The 16,995-nt window shown below is 43.7% G+C and overlaps 1 protein-coding gene across 7 annotated transcripts in view; it reads right to left on the reverse strand.

Moving 5' to 3' along the window:
* The window catches only part of KCNT1 (potassium sodium-activated channel subfamily T member 1), a 192,998-nt gene that overhangs the window by 67,239 nt on the left and 108,764 nt on the right, over positions 1 to 16,995 (reverse strand). For 6 of the 7 annotated variants that reach the window (XM_032767561.2, XM_032767569.2, XM_075060458.1 and 3 more), the window contains 2 exons: positions 11,649 to 11,728; positions 5,722 to 5,821 (listed from right to left, as the gene is read on the reverse strand). In XM_032767561.2, coding sequence (XP_032623452.1) covers positions 5,722 to 5,821; positions 11,649 to 11,728 — 180 coding nt within the window. Of the gene's footprint in view, positions 1 to 5,721; positions 5,822 to 11,648; positions 11,729 to 16,995 lie in introns of those variants that run through there. The other variant, XM_032767570.2, reaches the window with a different exon arrangement.

Genomic DNA, 16,995 nt, shown 5'->3' on the forward strand with positions numbered 1-16,995 from the left:
AGTACATTACAAATGTACTTTCTGTTGTTGGAAGCCCGAGTCTAGCAGAAGCTAGGATCATTAATCCGCTAGACCTTTCATTACTATTGGACCATCACCCTGTATTTGTAAAATGTTAAACACTCCAAGCTAGATGCCATAAGGTGCAAGACACCTATGAACCTGCCTGATTAAGTAGGTTATTTCTGAGGCTGTTGTTCCTTCCATTATTCTGATGGGGACTTAAAAGACCAGCTAAAAATTTAAAGTACAAGGTTGGGTGGAATAACATTCAAAACTGAAGTCTGAGATAAGTGTGTGTAAGGTGCATTTCTTGGATTTGAAGTGCATTGCACTAAGCCTATTTGACTTAGTTAAAAGTTCAAAGTGAAACTGAAATGTCTCCTGAAAACATACTGATTTTGAGTCAGCTGTCATTGGGAAGGCAAGGAAGAGCCCCCCACCCGACCCCAGCATAGCACTCACCTAGCATATGACAGACTGAACTTGAAGTCCCTCCTCTATCTGATTCAGCATAGGAATATGAACCTGGGTCTTTCAATAGCCCAGATGAGTTCTCTAACCACAGGCTAGAGTTTTTCATGGTTTTTTTATGTTTTTTTTTAATGAAATATTTCAAAAGGTCTCATTTTTGTTCCAATGAGAAATGAAAACAAATGTCAAAACCACTATTTTTTTTGAAAAATGGAATATTGTTTTCCAGCCAGCCCTAGAAAATACCTCCCATATGCCATTGTCTAGCAACACCATAGTAATGAATCTAGTATCAATATCCTCCTGTGAAATGTTCGCATTGCTGAATACAAAAGCCCTTCATCTCAAACTATACCATGGACTGAGTTCTGGAAACAAACATCAATTCATCTGTAAAGCAACAACATCTAGAGAAACATCTAATCAAGCCAGCATCTGTGTGACATCACCCTCTACATCCAGCCGGTCACGCCTCATCCAAAACCAGTCACCACCTTCCTTGCATCACAGCTTTTTGGGACATTCCTCCCCATGCCCAGAAAAGTCTAACACCAATATTTTCAACCAAGCTACATTTCAATGGTGTATTGTGATGGCCTCTGAAATTTACTCTGCGGTAGAGCCTCAGTTGACATAAATTGTCATAGTTCCACCAATGTCAGTGATGCTACTACAGGTAACACAAGTTGAGGTGCTGCCCCTCTATATACAAAGCTCTTTAAACGTTTTCCTGTTGCAGAGCACAGATGTGTCTTTCAACAAGAATTCAGTGTTGTTATCCAGTGGAATGCATCCTAAAAGGTCAGAAGAATTTTAAAGGGTCAATGACTCTTTATAGCAATTTATTTTATAAATAATACAGTAGATGGGTCCAAACTGACTATGCAAGAATGAAAGAGACTTTTGGGTCTTCACTGAAATTCACCCCTGTATGTTTTAGGGCATCCTTAGAAACCCCTGAGGAGGGGAAGTGAGTGAGTGGCAGGTGTGATTTCCCCTCTGGGCTCATGTTATCTCTATTATCATAATTATGCTGAGGAATGTCATGAGATAAAATTTTCAGAAGTGCCTAACTCTCACTGATGCTTAAATCTCATTGAAAGTTAATGGGACTTTGGGGCCCAAGTTACAGAAGTATTTTTTGAAATTTTACCAATGGTGACTAAGGGAGCGATCAGCAAATCATTAACACAGACACGGAAACAAATTACAGACCTACTCTCCACTGCCACTGATCCAAAATAAGCTGGCAGAGCAAGGGGGAGCTGGGAGTACCATACCACTGTTCCCTATGATGGCTGTTATCACTGTAAAAAGCTGCCTCTGAATGAATAAACAGAGGAGATCGCAATAGAGCCCAAGCTATTGAACTTGCATTTCTAGGGCAAACCAGCTGCTCCCCAGAACAACTAGCCAGGCAGACAGCAGCGAAAGGCGCTCACAGAGTATTGAGGCTAAGATTTCATCACATGCTATTACCATGGAAGGACGCAGCCATGCTGACCAGCATTTATTGCACATGTACTGCACCGCACCCCCCAAGGCTGAAAACTCTCTCTGGACTGAATAGGAGTTTTGCTGCAAGCAGTCAGGGAAATTGAATGCAAGAATTCAGCCTCTTTCATTGAGCTTTGCTATGTTAAGCCTCACCCCAGTTAATATACATTGGCTGTTTCACTCTCTATGCCAATGGAGGCCTAAAGGTGTGAAGATACCCTCAGATAACACAAATATATCTGACAATAAAATGCCTCTTTTAAAATCACATTTCGGCATGGACAAACAGAAGGAACTGTATCCACCTAGAAAGAGTGAGAACATCTTAAAAGACCAGGTTCTCTATCTGGCTGGGTTTTCACAGGCAAGAGAAGTTGGAATTCATTTTACTCAGAGACATGCAGAGACACTCTCCTTCTTCCAAGAGTCAATTGATTTGCCAGCTTCCTAAGAGAACTGGCCTGATATCAACATCCCCCAGCAACCCAGATGGTGAAATACTGTCAAAAATAAGATGCATGGTCCAAACAGAGGATGTGAATCCAAGAACTTCAGAGTTCTAGTTCTAGCTCCGACACGGACTCTGGTCACTTCACCTTCTGCCTACTCACCTCCTTCCCTGGGGTCGTGAGGGATAGGACAGAAGATGTAAAAGTTCTGTATCAGTGCTAAGTGTCAGATGTTTCTCCTTTCCCTGCCTTCACACCTAGATAAGTAGCCTGCAGCCTTGGCAAATGGAAGAATCAAAATGCTAATTGACTTGCATTCTGTGCTGGGAGAAATTATATATAGATAAGAGGCAAAAAAAAGGACACCCGCAAATAAGACACATATTCAAATACTGAGCAAAGCTGACATAGCTAATCATCCGTCAGTTCAGCTCTTGAAATGACAATGCTGATCTCCTCCCAAAAGACTTAAACAGGATTTAGGGCAAGTGCCTTCAAGGATATAAACAGATAGAAAACGTTTGCAGGCTACACTAAAGACTTGAGCATTTGTCCCATGTCTGAAGGCAATTTGAACTATGAGTCTGCCGCAAGATGGTAGAGTAATTTTTAAAGCTTTTAAAAAAAATGTAATTTTAAAAAAGTCAAAAGCTTTTGTCAGGTCAATGAAAGTCATGTACAGGTTGGAGTCCTGTTCCTGGCATTTCTCCTAAAGCTAATGAGCTGCAAACACCATGTCTATGATCCCGTGTCTTCTCCTGAAGCCACACTCTCTCAGGTAAGGACCCTCGGGCAATACGTTGCACAAGGCAATTCAACAGAATTCTGGTGAGAATTTTGCCTGCTACTGATAACAAGGAGATACCCCGACAGTTGTTGCAGGATTATCTGTTGTCTTTCCACTTGGAAAAGTGGACAACGGATGCATCCTTGTACTCCTGGGGTATAGTTCCTTGAGAACACATTGATTGAAAAAATTCAGTCAGTTTCAGAGCCACATGCAAGCCTCTGGACTTGTCGACTTCTGCAATCTGCTCCAGGTGCTTTACCATTTGACAGCAGGTCAATCGCTTTTGCAGTTTCAGTCAGCGTTGGGGGATCAGCAAGAGAGATTTTGATATCGATCTGCTGCAGTCGATCAACTGCCTCCTCATTATTAGATGACTGTTGATTGGGGATGTTGTTAAAGTGTTCTTCCCACCTTTGCAGTATCTTTTCTTTGTCAGTGAGCAGTGTGGTGCCATCAGCATGCGGTACTGGAGATGTACAACTCAAATGAGACACATTTCAACTTTTTGATTACATTTACCAAAAAATGTTGCTGTTTTTCAGCCAGCTTGTAGGGCAATTTCCAGTTTTGAAACTCAGACAAAATTTTTTCCCAGAGCATTTGGAAAATTTTCTGTGAAAATGTTTCTACATTTCTCTACCACTGTATTTTCCAGTGCGTTGTACTGGGCTAGTGAATATACAGACTGTTATATCATAGAGTTTCAAACAATGAGGCATGACAAGACCACTTGGGGCATGCACCCTTCATCTTTGCTGTAGTACTAACAAAATTTTCACTAGTAAGTCTTTTATTAACCATCTGCAAAGATGGTGACTTGACAGCTAATTGATAAAGTGACACAGTACACAGGTATCCATAGACACACACAGGAGCTATTTCCCACTGCACAGAGCTCTGTTTGAGACAGTTCTTTATCTCTGGTTGTAAAGCTCACAGCTTTATTTTTCATCTCAGTGCATCACCGACATTTCAGCATTTCTGCAACGATGACGAAGAGATGATTTTTTCAAACTACATCAGAAGCGTCTGAATGAATTTCAGACAGAACTTCTAGGGGCTCTGAGAAATCAACAGTGTTTCTGAGACTCGGTTTGAAATGTTGGCTTACTAAAAAGCCCCCTTGGGATGCGCAATGGCAGCTCTATTGTGAAATACATTTAGACTAATCGTTCTGTGTTGGTTCAGTTAGACTAACGTGGAAACAGATCATCTTATGGACTGGGGTCCCAATGCTCAGCCTGAAACACAACTTCCACTGGCCCCTTCTAGCCCTTCTGCTTTCCCCATGGCATTCTTTGGGTCCCATCACTGGCAACGGTAGTTTAAGGATCACAAATGTACACTAAAAAATATGCCACAACTTCTGAGAGTTTCAGCGATCCCACAAGAGGCCTAAACAAAATACCCTGCTTTGTTCCCTCCACAGCTTATGCTAATAATAATAAAGCAAGCACTCAGAGCAGAACTCAGCCAGATTTCCAACTCCCATCACTGCTGTAAGTAGATGAATAAATAAAACGGAACAAACTCTGGGAGGTTGGAGGGGCAGATATAGACTGGTGGATTGTCATTAGTTTTGGTTTTAGGAATTCTCAATTCTATCAGACAAATTTGTTAAATCAACTGATTAAAAATGAAGAAAAAACAGAGCAGGAAGAATTAGCAATTTTTTTGAAATAATGTTTACAATAGGCAGGGAAAAGACAAACGGTGATAATATCATTCCTCACATATCACTGCTAGCTGAATTGTTGGGGGACTCAATCAAGGCGGAGGAACATGAAATGTTCCCGTTTATGACCACTACAGCCCTCTAGTGGACAAAAATTATATGTATGACCTTATATGTATGACCAGCAGGTTCCCTTTGATCAACAAGTTAGCAAAGCTTGAAGCCTGTGATTCTGGAGCGGGGCATGAGTTCAGGTTTCCCCATGCTGCAGAGGTGCGGTTAGCTGGTTACCATGTCCTGTTTCCAGCAGTATCATTGTACCTCAAATTTAAGTTAGCATTGAAGTGTCCAGATTGAAAGGGTGTGAAATAAGTTATCGGATAAGAGGAATAGCAAACTCAGGAGTGAACACACAGCAGGGCTGGAGAATCAGCACTCTTTTTGCTTTGGTAAAAGGAAAAGAAGCAAGAGAAGATGCACTGCTATCGCCCGCAGAACTCTCCTCACCTCTGGATAGAAACCATTCCTTAAAGGGGAAAGTTGGTTCTCTATGTATATTCCCCATTGCAGCAACTACTGAGAGTCAGCACTACAGTGAGGAGGAGAGAACATGAGATCCCTTTATCTGGGACTGGACTATGGTGGAACTTCTGAGGGTATCGTCACACCCACAGATGCTTAATTGCTAGTAAGCTCTAAACATTAAGAAATGCTGTCTGGAGACCAATAACACTGAAAGATGCTTAGAGACAATCATGATGGGATCCTAATAAATACCCGATGATGGATTAGACAGACAGATAAAATCCACCTTATTCCATCTAATAGAGACTCACCATCCTATTCCCTCTGCTGGATTGTCAAGCAGAACACGTACAATATAGAGAAGACAGGTGAGAAGCTTCAAGGAGAAATTGAATAGCCGTATCCTTAGGCCTGCAATAGAAAAGACAACAGGGTATGAGGCTAAAAAGAAAAACATCCTCCTCCGACGGTCTGAAAGAACAGTACTGCAGGGCTTCTGATATATGATAGACACACAAAAAGCTGCATACTCATCCAGAGCAAAAGAGGAGGGTCATAAGAAAGTTGGAATTGCTGAATCAGACCAGCACAGCACCTAATGCAATAGCCTGTCACTCACAGTGGTACCAGATGCTTCAGAGAAAGACGCAAGAAACCTTCCCACTAGATAGTTATGGATAACCTGCCATCAGGGAAAATTCTCTCATGACTCCCATTAGTTAGAGGCTGGTTTTCTCCCTGAAGCAAGAAGTTTTATATCCCCTTCCTAATATTTCATCTTTTATTGTTATAACTCTGATTACCCGCAATAATGTCTAATCTGGTTTTGAATCATGCTTAGCTCTTGTCCTCAGTTATACCTTGTGGCAGTGGGTTCCACAGGCTGATTGTGTAACAAGTGAAAAAGGATTTCACCTTGAGCTGATCTGAATTTACAGCCTTTCCATTTCAACATTCATTTTTGAAAAAGAATATCCTGACTCCTTGGTGACTACAAAATCTCTCCTGAAGTGTAACTGTGGCCCCGGTTCTGCCAGGAGATCCACGTGCAAGATGGTGGAATTGTCACCAGGGTTCCACAGCAGTGCGAGGTAGATCCAGCTGCAGGATTGAGGCTATGGGTGCAATGGGAAATCCTTACTATGGGACATATCTTTAAAAAGCTGAATTCAACCTGGCATCTAATTTTGTGATCACAATCAACTGCAAATGATAGGAACATATCTAGCTAAGGAACTTATATGGCCCCCATTACCACAGTTTCTTTACCACCTCAGAATCTTAACTGGTTTCTGTAATTATCCCCACAACACCTCTGTGAGGCAGGGAAATGCTATTATCCCCATAGTACAAATGGGAAACATGCACAGAGAGACGAGGGTCCAGATTCACAACGGTATTCAGACACCTAACTCCAATTTATTTCAGTGGGAGTAGGGCACCTTGATACCTTTGAGGATCTTCATCTCACAGAGCAGGGAGTTGAACCCATGCCTACTGAGTCCCAGACTCTCCTTCCTGTAATGTGCTGGATCTTCTGCCTGCGTCAGTGGCATAGTTCCACATTCTGGCCCTAGATGTCTGAACAGACTTCTACGTTCTGTTGTTTGCAACCACAGTTGACTGTGCCAGGAATTGGCGATGGACACAAAATTAGAGGCCATTGGATATCATTTGTCCCAAAGTCTTTAGAAAACATGCTGCCCATAATAGGGAGAGGGAGAAAAATGCAGCAGAGGTCCCATTAATGTCACTGCATTCTTGAAACATCTGTTTCAGTAGTATTTAAACACCTATTATCCTTAAAGCATGAGAATGAACGAACACAGTAATTTATGCTGCTTATTATAGCATGCGTGGTAAGATGGGTAATGACTGCTTTTCTGGCTATTCGTACAGCTTGCCGGAGACTGGGAATGCTGTACAAACTTTGCTTGAGGCTTGTATGGTGCACTCCACATCCTACATAGCTTCAAATAACTGGAAGGCCAACATAACCAAAAAGAGTCAGCTCTTTGCAAACCTCCTGCCCCCAGGATGGAAGAGAGGGATGTGGGCTGTTGAGGTTTTTAACCCCAGAATCAGCGAGCATCCATTTAATAAGACTCGTACAACCAAGCTGAGGTCCAATCTTTGCTCATCACATGCTCAGTGGTTTATAGAAGGAGGAACAGAACATTCAAATCGCCACTTTATCCACTCCCTCCTCTTCACAGCCAGTTTATCAGGCTATTCTTCAAATTACAAGTGAGAAATTCAGCATGTTTCCATTAAAACCTCCTCTCCTGGGCACCGCCTCTCATGCCACACACCAGCTATTTAACAAGTATACAACCCACAGAGAACAAAAGAAAATGTGAAATTATAAATTAGCTCCTAGATTCCCTGCAGGCAGCTAATGCCTTCCCTCAGACAGAAAATAAAAGCCCCATTCTTCCAGTGGAATTAATTTGAGGAATCAAAGAAAATAGGGGATATTTTTGAGACAGACAAGAGGAATCCATGGCCTGAAATGTTTAGAAGGGAGGGAGAAGTAGCAGCCTGGAGGTTCCTGTCCCTAGACAAGAAAATTCAGGAGATGGAGTCATGTAGAGTTCCACCACTGCTGGAAGTTGAATCAAGGTGTCCCAGCCCTATAAACATGCCACTGTTTTTAACAAAAATAAACCCAGCTTCATGCTATATTGTATAGTGATTTACAGCAGGTCAGTTCATTCTCATCCCACAAGAAGGCACCCATTGCCAGAGCTTCCCAGGAGCAATCAATTATTTTATCTTTGTGACTCACAATCCCATCTGGGAGACTTTCTGAGGCCTCACTGGTGGTTGGTAAGCAGCAGACATAATTGCTCTTCTGTTCTGATGGAAGTGTCCAGGGCGCATTCATTAATGTTTGTGCCAAGTTTAATGAAGGGTGAAAGAGGGCATATGACTCTCGTGAGGGTATGTCTAGACGGCCATCACTGGGTGTCATGGCAGCTCAAGCAGATGTACCTGAGCTAGCTTTAATCTAGCTAACCAGAGTAACGAAGCTGCAGCAGTCTGGCCTATACAAATCTACCCAAAACTCTGGGTAATGACTTGTGGGGTTAGCCCACACTGCAGTTCATGCTGTTACAGCTTCACTCTTCCAGTACCTGCCCTAGCCACAGTAAAGCTAGTTCAGATAGATGGCATGACCTGCCCACTTAAACACTATTCTGAGGGTTTAAATAGGATTTAATTAGTGCACATACCTTGTGCTAGTCTCTCTGCACAGGGGTGAATTTCACCCACACAGAACAGAACCTCATCGAGACAACCTAACATTTGCAGAGCTTCTCTTTGTAACATGGCATTTAAGACAACACACCCACAATGTTAAACCGGGAATCAGGGATGTCCTAACACATATTCTCTGACATATATAAGCATTTATAGCTTAAGGGGAGGGGGAATACGTGGAAAATCGCTTTCTATTAACATGGGAATCCCTGTAGAAAAGACACTGAAAGACACAGGAGCCCTGAACTGGATAATAACTGTAGATGTACACAGCAATTAGAAACGAGAGCCCCATAATAGCTTTAAAGGGTGCAAATGTATTACAAGTTCATAATGAGTTTGTCAAAGATCTCCTCGGCAAATGCATTTCAGAGTACTGTGACCTGGCAGTGTCATATATACAGAATATTGATTTGTGATTATCATCATGAGTGAATATTAAGTGACATAATTATGAGGTTCTTGCACACCTGGCTGCCCACATCACCCTCTTCATCTCAGTTATATTATATATATGAGTGGTCATTACTCACAGTAACTAAGTATCAATTAGTTTCCCATTCTGCTGCCTCTGACCGACATAAAATCCTCAGCTTTAATAAGAATGAGACAGATGTGGTTATCCTAAACAACTGGAGCAACCAGTTAATTACAAATAGTAAACAGACAGATGGTTGACCCATGGCTGACCCTAGGAGAGTATAATCATCTATGAGATAGTGCCACAGAACTTACATACCAGCTTCCATGAATATTGTGCCTGCTGACATTAAGACAATTTTTTAAGGTGCACATACAAAACTGACAAGTATCAGAGGGGTAGCTATGTTAGTCTGGATCTGTAAAAGCAGCAAAGAGTCCTGTGGCACCTTGTAGACTAACAGACATATTGGAGCATGAGCTTTTGTGGGTGAATACAAAACTGAGTGCATCTGACGTGGATACAACCCAGAATCACTGGGTGCACATGTCCCTCGATTCATACATACATGTATGTTTCACTCCAATCAGAAGATTGCTCCCATAGTACACATGACTGTGCCACCTTGATGGCACAACCATCAGCTGTTGCACTGCCCTGCATGCTGATCGGGTATACGATCAGGTGAGAAGCAATGCAGAGAATAAATCCGCTTTGGGTCTTGTCCTGCACCACTGCCATCCCTGCAATATTCACTCTCACTGGAACTTGCCCTGCTGCCAGATCTGATATCCCAGTAACGAATGCCTTAGTCCTGGCTCTCCGGCTAAGCTGTGGGCATCATAGAATAGCAGCTCCCTACTTTAGGGGTAGACAAGCTTTCGAGCTACAAAGAGCTCTTCTCAGGTCTGGGAAAGGTACTTAGAGCGTCACAGCTAAATACAAGATTGAACAGACAGAATATCTGCTAACTACTTATGCTAAACTAAGGGAAGGTGAAGTGCACCATTAACACCCCTGTAGTCATAGGACAAATGGGGGGGAGGGGGTTAATGGGTTACAGATTGTTGTAATAAGCCGTAAATCCAGTGTCTTTAACACCATGATTTTTATTGTCTAGTAGATTTATGAATTTAAGCTCCCAGGCTTGTCTTTAGAAAGTGTTGTGCAGGTTTCCTTTGAGGATGAAGATTGATAGGTCAGACAGGGAGAAACTGCTTTGTGAAAAGTGTTCGCCCACAGGTGATAGGGTGCTTTTATCTTTTATCATTTTGCTGTGTGAGTTCATTCGGGAGCACAGTGATTGTCTGGTTTCACTCACAGAGTTGTCATTGGGGCATTTAGTGCATTGGATAAGGTATGCCGTATGTTGTGATAGGCATGTGGAGGACTCATGGATCTTGAAAGGTTTGTTATGGGGGGTGTTGCTCATTGTAGCAGTGGAGATACATCTGCAGGTTTTGCATCTGTTGTTCTGGTAGGGTAAGGTACCGCTTTGAATTGGTGTCCTGGTCTGGAGGGAGGGATAGCTCAGTGTTCTGAGCATTGGCTTGCTAAACCCAGGGTTGTGAGTTCAATCTGGGAGAGGGAGAGGGAGAGGGAGAGGGAGGGGGGTTGGGGCAAAAATCTGCCTAGGGATTGGTCCTGCTTTGAGCAGCAGATTGGACCAGATGACCTCATGAGTTCCCTTCCTACCTTGATATTCTATGGGGAGCTCACTTCTGATAATAGGCTGGGGGGCTGTTCTGATCAGGTAATAGGAAGAGCTTGAAAGCTGTGTAACTCAAAAACATCTCTCTCTCAACAACAGAAATTGGTCCAGTAAAAGATATTACCTTGTCCCTAATATCCTGGGACTGACATGGCGACAACAATATTACAGGGGTAGTCATTTCACTTGTAAATCTAGAGGCACTGAGCACCACCCTCGTAAATTGCAGCCAGGTGTTGTAGTAGTGAACATGCTATAAATGCCTGTGATGCTGACAATAGAAATATAAGATGCAGCTTTCCCATCCTCCCTGTGGAATCACGTTCTCCTTAAGAAAGGAAACCCACTCCCATACCAGTCTGCTTTCACAGATGAAACTCATTAACTCAGCTCCGTCTAAGGCTAACATGCAAAGAGATAGTCCTCGGTGTTGGGAAACGGCACTTTGAAAAATCAACACCAGGAAACAGAACCCTTAAGGCAGTAGTGCCAAGGGCACAGTGCTGAACTGTTGCAACCACTAGATGGCACTTGCTTCCCATCCTAGGACTGACGGAGCCTTGTCAATGGGAGGAGCAATTTATTGCTCAAGTTAATAAGTATGCAAAAAAAAAAAAAAGTATTATCCTGCACATTGTTATCCATCAGCTCCACACAAATATTGCTCAAACAGATTTGCTGTGGCTAACAGACCTGAGAGAGAGAGAGAGATTCTTTCTATTTTGTAGCCAGTCAGATTTTTCATTTTTTCCCCTCATTCTTTTCATTACAGACAACCTGGTTATTATTGTAATTACCTGGAAAATAAAACTGTCATAGAGTGTCTTGGTACAAACACTTACTTGATCTTTGGTTTTTGATGAAGAACAGCTTGAGACGTTCTTTAAAGGTGTTTTCATTTACGTAGAACTCAACCTGTACCCTGTGAGCAGAAAGGAAAGAGAACTGAATTAACTGGGGCTGTAGTTAGTAAAGGTTTCATCTCAAAATCTTCCCACCTCTAAATATGTCCCACCCCACCAAGTGCTGTTTCTATATTTCTGACCCACCTTTTCCCACACTGCATCCTGTGAACGAGATTTAAATAAGAAACCATTAGAATGCTGCACAGACCAGTAACCAGATGTTACTCTGGGGCCCGATCCCAAGCCGGATTCTGGCCAATTTGTGCTGTTCCTAAAGCACAAAAGGGCTGGAAAGCAGCCAAAACTCCTACACCAACACTTACAGCTGAGAAATAGATGATGTGCCTGGGTGTCGCAAGGTCTGGCCTGGGGCTACTCTGAAGTATGCTGGCCCCAGGATTGGGAAGCTGCAGATGGCCCTCTGCACCAATCAGCTACTGGGAATGAGACTTCGCAGTGACAAAATGCAGCCATGATAATTACCCACATGCATATACTTTAAAAAGCCACAGCAACACATTAACCTGTGTAATCCCAGACACACTACTGCCTCTTAAACAAGCTGTGTGGCTAACCCGATCACACCCCGGGGGTACAAGCCACTCCATTGTGCCCTGCAGGACAACAGATTCTAGTACCTCTAAGCTAGGAGGCAAAGCAAATTCCCAAACGACCAAGATCTCTAGCGAGAATGCCCTGACTCCAGCCCCCCAAGCTAGAGTGGCTCAGCAAGAGAGAGCCCCAGCTGACCTGCGATGGCAGCACACGGGAAGAAAGGAAGTTCCTCAGCAGGTCAGGATCAAACCCGGAAGATCCACGTTAATATCGAGCGTGGTACCTAGAAACTGCTGCATTCAGAAAATTGGGGGGAGCAGCTCCTTATGGCCCTCACTTCACAGCAAGTGGGCAGACATGTTCTGCACTGACTTGCAGCTGCCATGTGATCGAGGGGGGCCTGCCGCAGGCCACACTGCAGTGGCCTAGTCTCGCAGTCACAAAGACATGGCTAGCCCCGGTGGAAGCACTCCATGCGCCACACAGCAGAAGGATCCCTAATTGGTGAGATCTCCTCCTCAGCTGGTACAGATCAAAGTAGTCATGACAATATGCAGCGGCTGAAGATCTGGCCCTTAGTATTATAGTGATAAAGTTTTAACATAACCAGAGAGTAAAGAAAGACCTCCCTGCTGTGGAGTGGAGCCTGACTTTCCTAAGGGCATTCTCTGTCCTCCGACAGCCATTCGTTCTCACAACCCTCTTCTACAGCACCTGGGCAAAGAGAGTGACCGCTAACCCCTCACTCCTTGGCAACCCGTTAGAGACCCTCCACCATGTCACACATGGCAAGGGTCGCAGCACAGAGAAATGGCAGTGGTTGCCTGACAGCTGGCAAATGAAACAAAAATGGATGCATTTGTCAACCAAAGCCACCTGGGAATCCAGAAGTTCCCCATACCTGTTAATTGTTTGGGCAAAGGATAGATAACCCCACTCGGAGGAGGTGGCTCCCATTGCTGTCACACTCTACCATTACCTCTCTCTTCTCTGGAGCAAACTACAAGTGCCTTCCTCTTGACCAAATCCTTCCCCTTATCTGAAGCCCTCTGAAACACAGCACAATAAATCTCCCTGTGAAGGTAGTCCAGCCACAAAGGGAGCTGCTGCAGCATCAGTGTGTGGGAGGATCTACTGGCCCAACCCTGCAGATTTCACTGGAGGATTTGCCTGTGTGAGGACTGCAGGCTCAGGTAACAATACATCCATGTCTTGTTTTCGAAAAAGAAAAACACATGCCATTTTCAAGTTCCTAAGAGGATACCCACCAGAGAGCTAAAACTGTTTTAAAAAGGTACTTGCCTATGTTCCTTTAGGGCTCCCAGGTGAAAATATTTTATAGTTTAACTGGAAAATAGCAATGTTACCCAAACCAAGTAGAGAAGCTGTCTTCTTTGCTGGCCATTTTCAGTGTTATTTGCTACATGTTAACTTCATTATGGAAACAGAATTAATGTTTAGTCTGATGAGATTGCTGTGCCCAAGAACGGTACGTAAATCTCCAATGAGACTGGCTAGATTCAGTGTTGTTATATTGTTGCTTGTTCATCATATAGTCAGTTATTTTATCTACTGTTCAGTCCATTAGGAGGATATTGTTTCAACTCACTGTGTGCTGTATTTTACACAGCACGTTGACAGCGGATCTAATCTTGTTAAAGGCCACCAATAACTTGTTTTCTGTGTGATGTCCCAGGGATAATCCTTCCAAATTCCTGACCAGAACTTTGCAGCAACCAAAGAAACACTGCTTCCCTTGAGAATTTTCCCCAGGTTTTATATGGAGCCCAGTACAAGCTGGGAAAGGATTTTAGAAATTGAGTGAGTGTGGTGCGAATAGCCATCCAAGATTTGAAGAGCTTCCAGGGACTCAACAGTCCACAAGAAATATCAGACCTCAAGCCAAAAATTTGGAGCACTGGTGCTTCACACACCACTAACTTCCAAAGTATTACATAGAAAATATGAATGTCTTTCTATTTTGGGTAGAAGGTGGTGCCTGGTTTTGCATCATGACTTTCAACCGGGCGAAACTAGATGGGGCTTGGTTTGTTCCCTTTTCGCTTTATTGCAAGATTTACAATATTCAAATTATCTCCAAATAGCTTCAATTCCATTACAACCTCCCCAACCTCATCTCTCCTAACCATCCAGCCTCTCTCTGCATTCTGAGTTAGCTCCTGTACACTCAAAACTGAAAAGATTTAGGGGGTCTTTAACTATGTCACTGTTGCAACAGAACAAGAGCAGTCATGGGGCATCAGAGATTCGAAAAAACATCCTCATATGTTGAAAGGCAGGGCTTGCCCCTTGTAGCAGCTATGTTCAGCAGGACTGAAGCTGTTAAAAAACAAATTCAGTCTACGGGAAGACAAATTACCTCTGTTGCTAAGATACCTTATTTGACCATTCCAGCCAATCCTCCAATTGCCTCTGAATTTTACTTGGCATTTGGGTATGTTGATGGTTTATTATATCAAGGGAATGACTCTTGACAGGCAGGGAGCCCCTGGGGGACCTTCATCAGGCTACAGGTGGCGCTCGAAGGCCCTGAGGGGAAGCAGTAGCGATTAACATTAAATAAGGCCCAGATTCACCACAACTGCTACTATTCTACCCACAAAACCTTGGGCTTTCTTCCTCTCAGGCCACCTTCTTCTCTTCTACTACCCCTAACAGACACTTCCTATCTCCCATCCCCACCTATAGGCTTGCTTCTTTCTCACTTGGACAGTCCTGGTCCACCCTACCTCACCTGGGCCTGGCTCAACACCCTCTGTTTCTAAGTCTTACGGAGAGGAGAACTCAGCGGATGGTTCTGCCTCATGACAAAGAGAGATGGAAGCACAAGTGCATCAAATGCAGAGATCAAAGTCATGCAGGTCAATACCAAAGCACCCAGAAGCCGTGGGAAGGAAGGTTTCCCTTCAGTTACATGTGTTATTTCAGAATTAATAAGGCCAAAGTCCAACCCAAAGCCAAGGCTCAAGCGAGGTCTGAATTTTATCCCAGCTCCTCTACCTAAAGATCAAGAAGGCAACTCAGGGAACTCCCTGTACTTTAGTCATTGTTTGTGGCTGACTTTATAGTCACTCGAATAAATGGCACAATGGGGAAAGGGAGGTGATTTTAATATGAAGTGCAAATCTCACCCCTGGATACTGGTGCCAAAACTGAGACTGGCTGGCAGAAGTCAGAGTCACAAGCCTAAGAACCAACCTGCGGGTGCAGATCTGGGAATTCACTGCTCTGTTATTCAGGATGTGCAACCAAAGCCAGTCCCCTCCCCTGCTCTTCACCCTGCAATATCTGCATGACAACTGCAACTATTTCCATTTTTATTTGCAAAAGTGAGGGAATTAAAATCCTACACTGGGGGTGGGGTTGGAGGGAGAATCAACCTAAGATACACAACTTCAGCTATGAGAATAGTGTAGCTGAAGTCGACATATCTCATTTCAACTCACCTTGCGTCGTCACAGCGCAGGGTCGATTGCCACAGCTCCCCCGTCGACTCCGCTTCCGCCTCTCGCCAAGCTGGAGTTCAGCAGTCGATGGGAGAGTGATCAGGGATCGATTTATCGTGTCTACACTACATGCGATAAATCGATCCCCGATAGATCAATCGCTACCTGCCAATCCGGCAGGTAATGTAGACGTAGATGCCCAAGGCTGTGTGTGGAGCAGAGTTCAACTGCAGTAAAAGTATCTACAGGCCTTTACAGACACTCTCCAAGCACCTCTCTTTGGCATTACTGCAGCCTCCCAGGTTGTAAATTACAGTTAGACTCGCAAATCAGAGCATAAAAGATTGTTCTGCAGATTAGCAATGGCTCTGTGTTTTATATTATCAGCAAGAAGGAGCTCATTAGTTACAATTAAACCGAGCAAAGCTGTCAACTGCAGTGAATTAGCGACGTCCATGCTTCACTGCACGCTGTCTTTAGAATAACCACTATTATTATTTTAAAAAACCACAACTCATTACCAGAGACAGTTGAAATATGATTGGGGAAGAGGAACAAAATGACCTGGGCATGAAAGCTGAGAGCTGCGGTTGTCATGCAACCCTCCACTATCCCATTCCTTTGCACCTATGTAACCGCCTGCACATATGGGGTTAGCTCTCGCCAAAAATTCAAGGCTTGGCACACCCTGGATGGGAAGATGATTTAAAGGGAAGCCAGGCTATCATCTCTAACAGCAGGGACAGCTAAATAAATATTTACTAGGCAAGAGTGCTGAGCTGCCAAGGCAGTGGAGAGCGAGAGGGGTTTTTTAGAAAACACTGTCATTGTTTCAGAATCCCTGTCCAGCCAGAGGGGTCTACCAGCGAGCGCTGACAGTTGGCTGTTACAGTCCTTGACCCTTCTGCTGGGAAGTCACCAGATGTATAGGAAGCAAAGGTCACGTTTGGAGTGAATGAGAGATCAGCTCCTCTCGGCTGTTTTCTGGTAAACTCTCTTACTAAGTTAAAAGGATTGTTGGTTAATTTATGACTGTTCAATTCATGTATAAATATAACTGTATGAATGGTAAGATCATCATCCCTAGTTACAGCAGCCAGGATGAAAACGTGGAAGGGACAGAAAATCTCTCACACTTCAGGCCATAAGCCAACTAAGTTCCTGGAGCCAGGAAGAAACTTCCTTCCCTCTCAGGAACGTTACACATCCTCACTTCACACCTCCTAGCACAGACAGGAGGACTGGATGGACTGCTGGTCTGG

This window comes from Chelonoidis abingdonii, chromosome 24, assembly GCF_003597395.2.
Source record: "Chelonoidis abingdonii isolate Lonesome George chromosome 24, CheloAbing_2.0, whole genome shotgun sequence".
Taxonomy (NCBI): domain Eukaryota; kingdom Metazoa; phylum Chordata; order Testudines; family Testudinidae; genus Chelonoidis; species Chelonoidis abingdonii.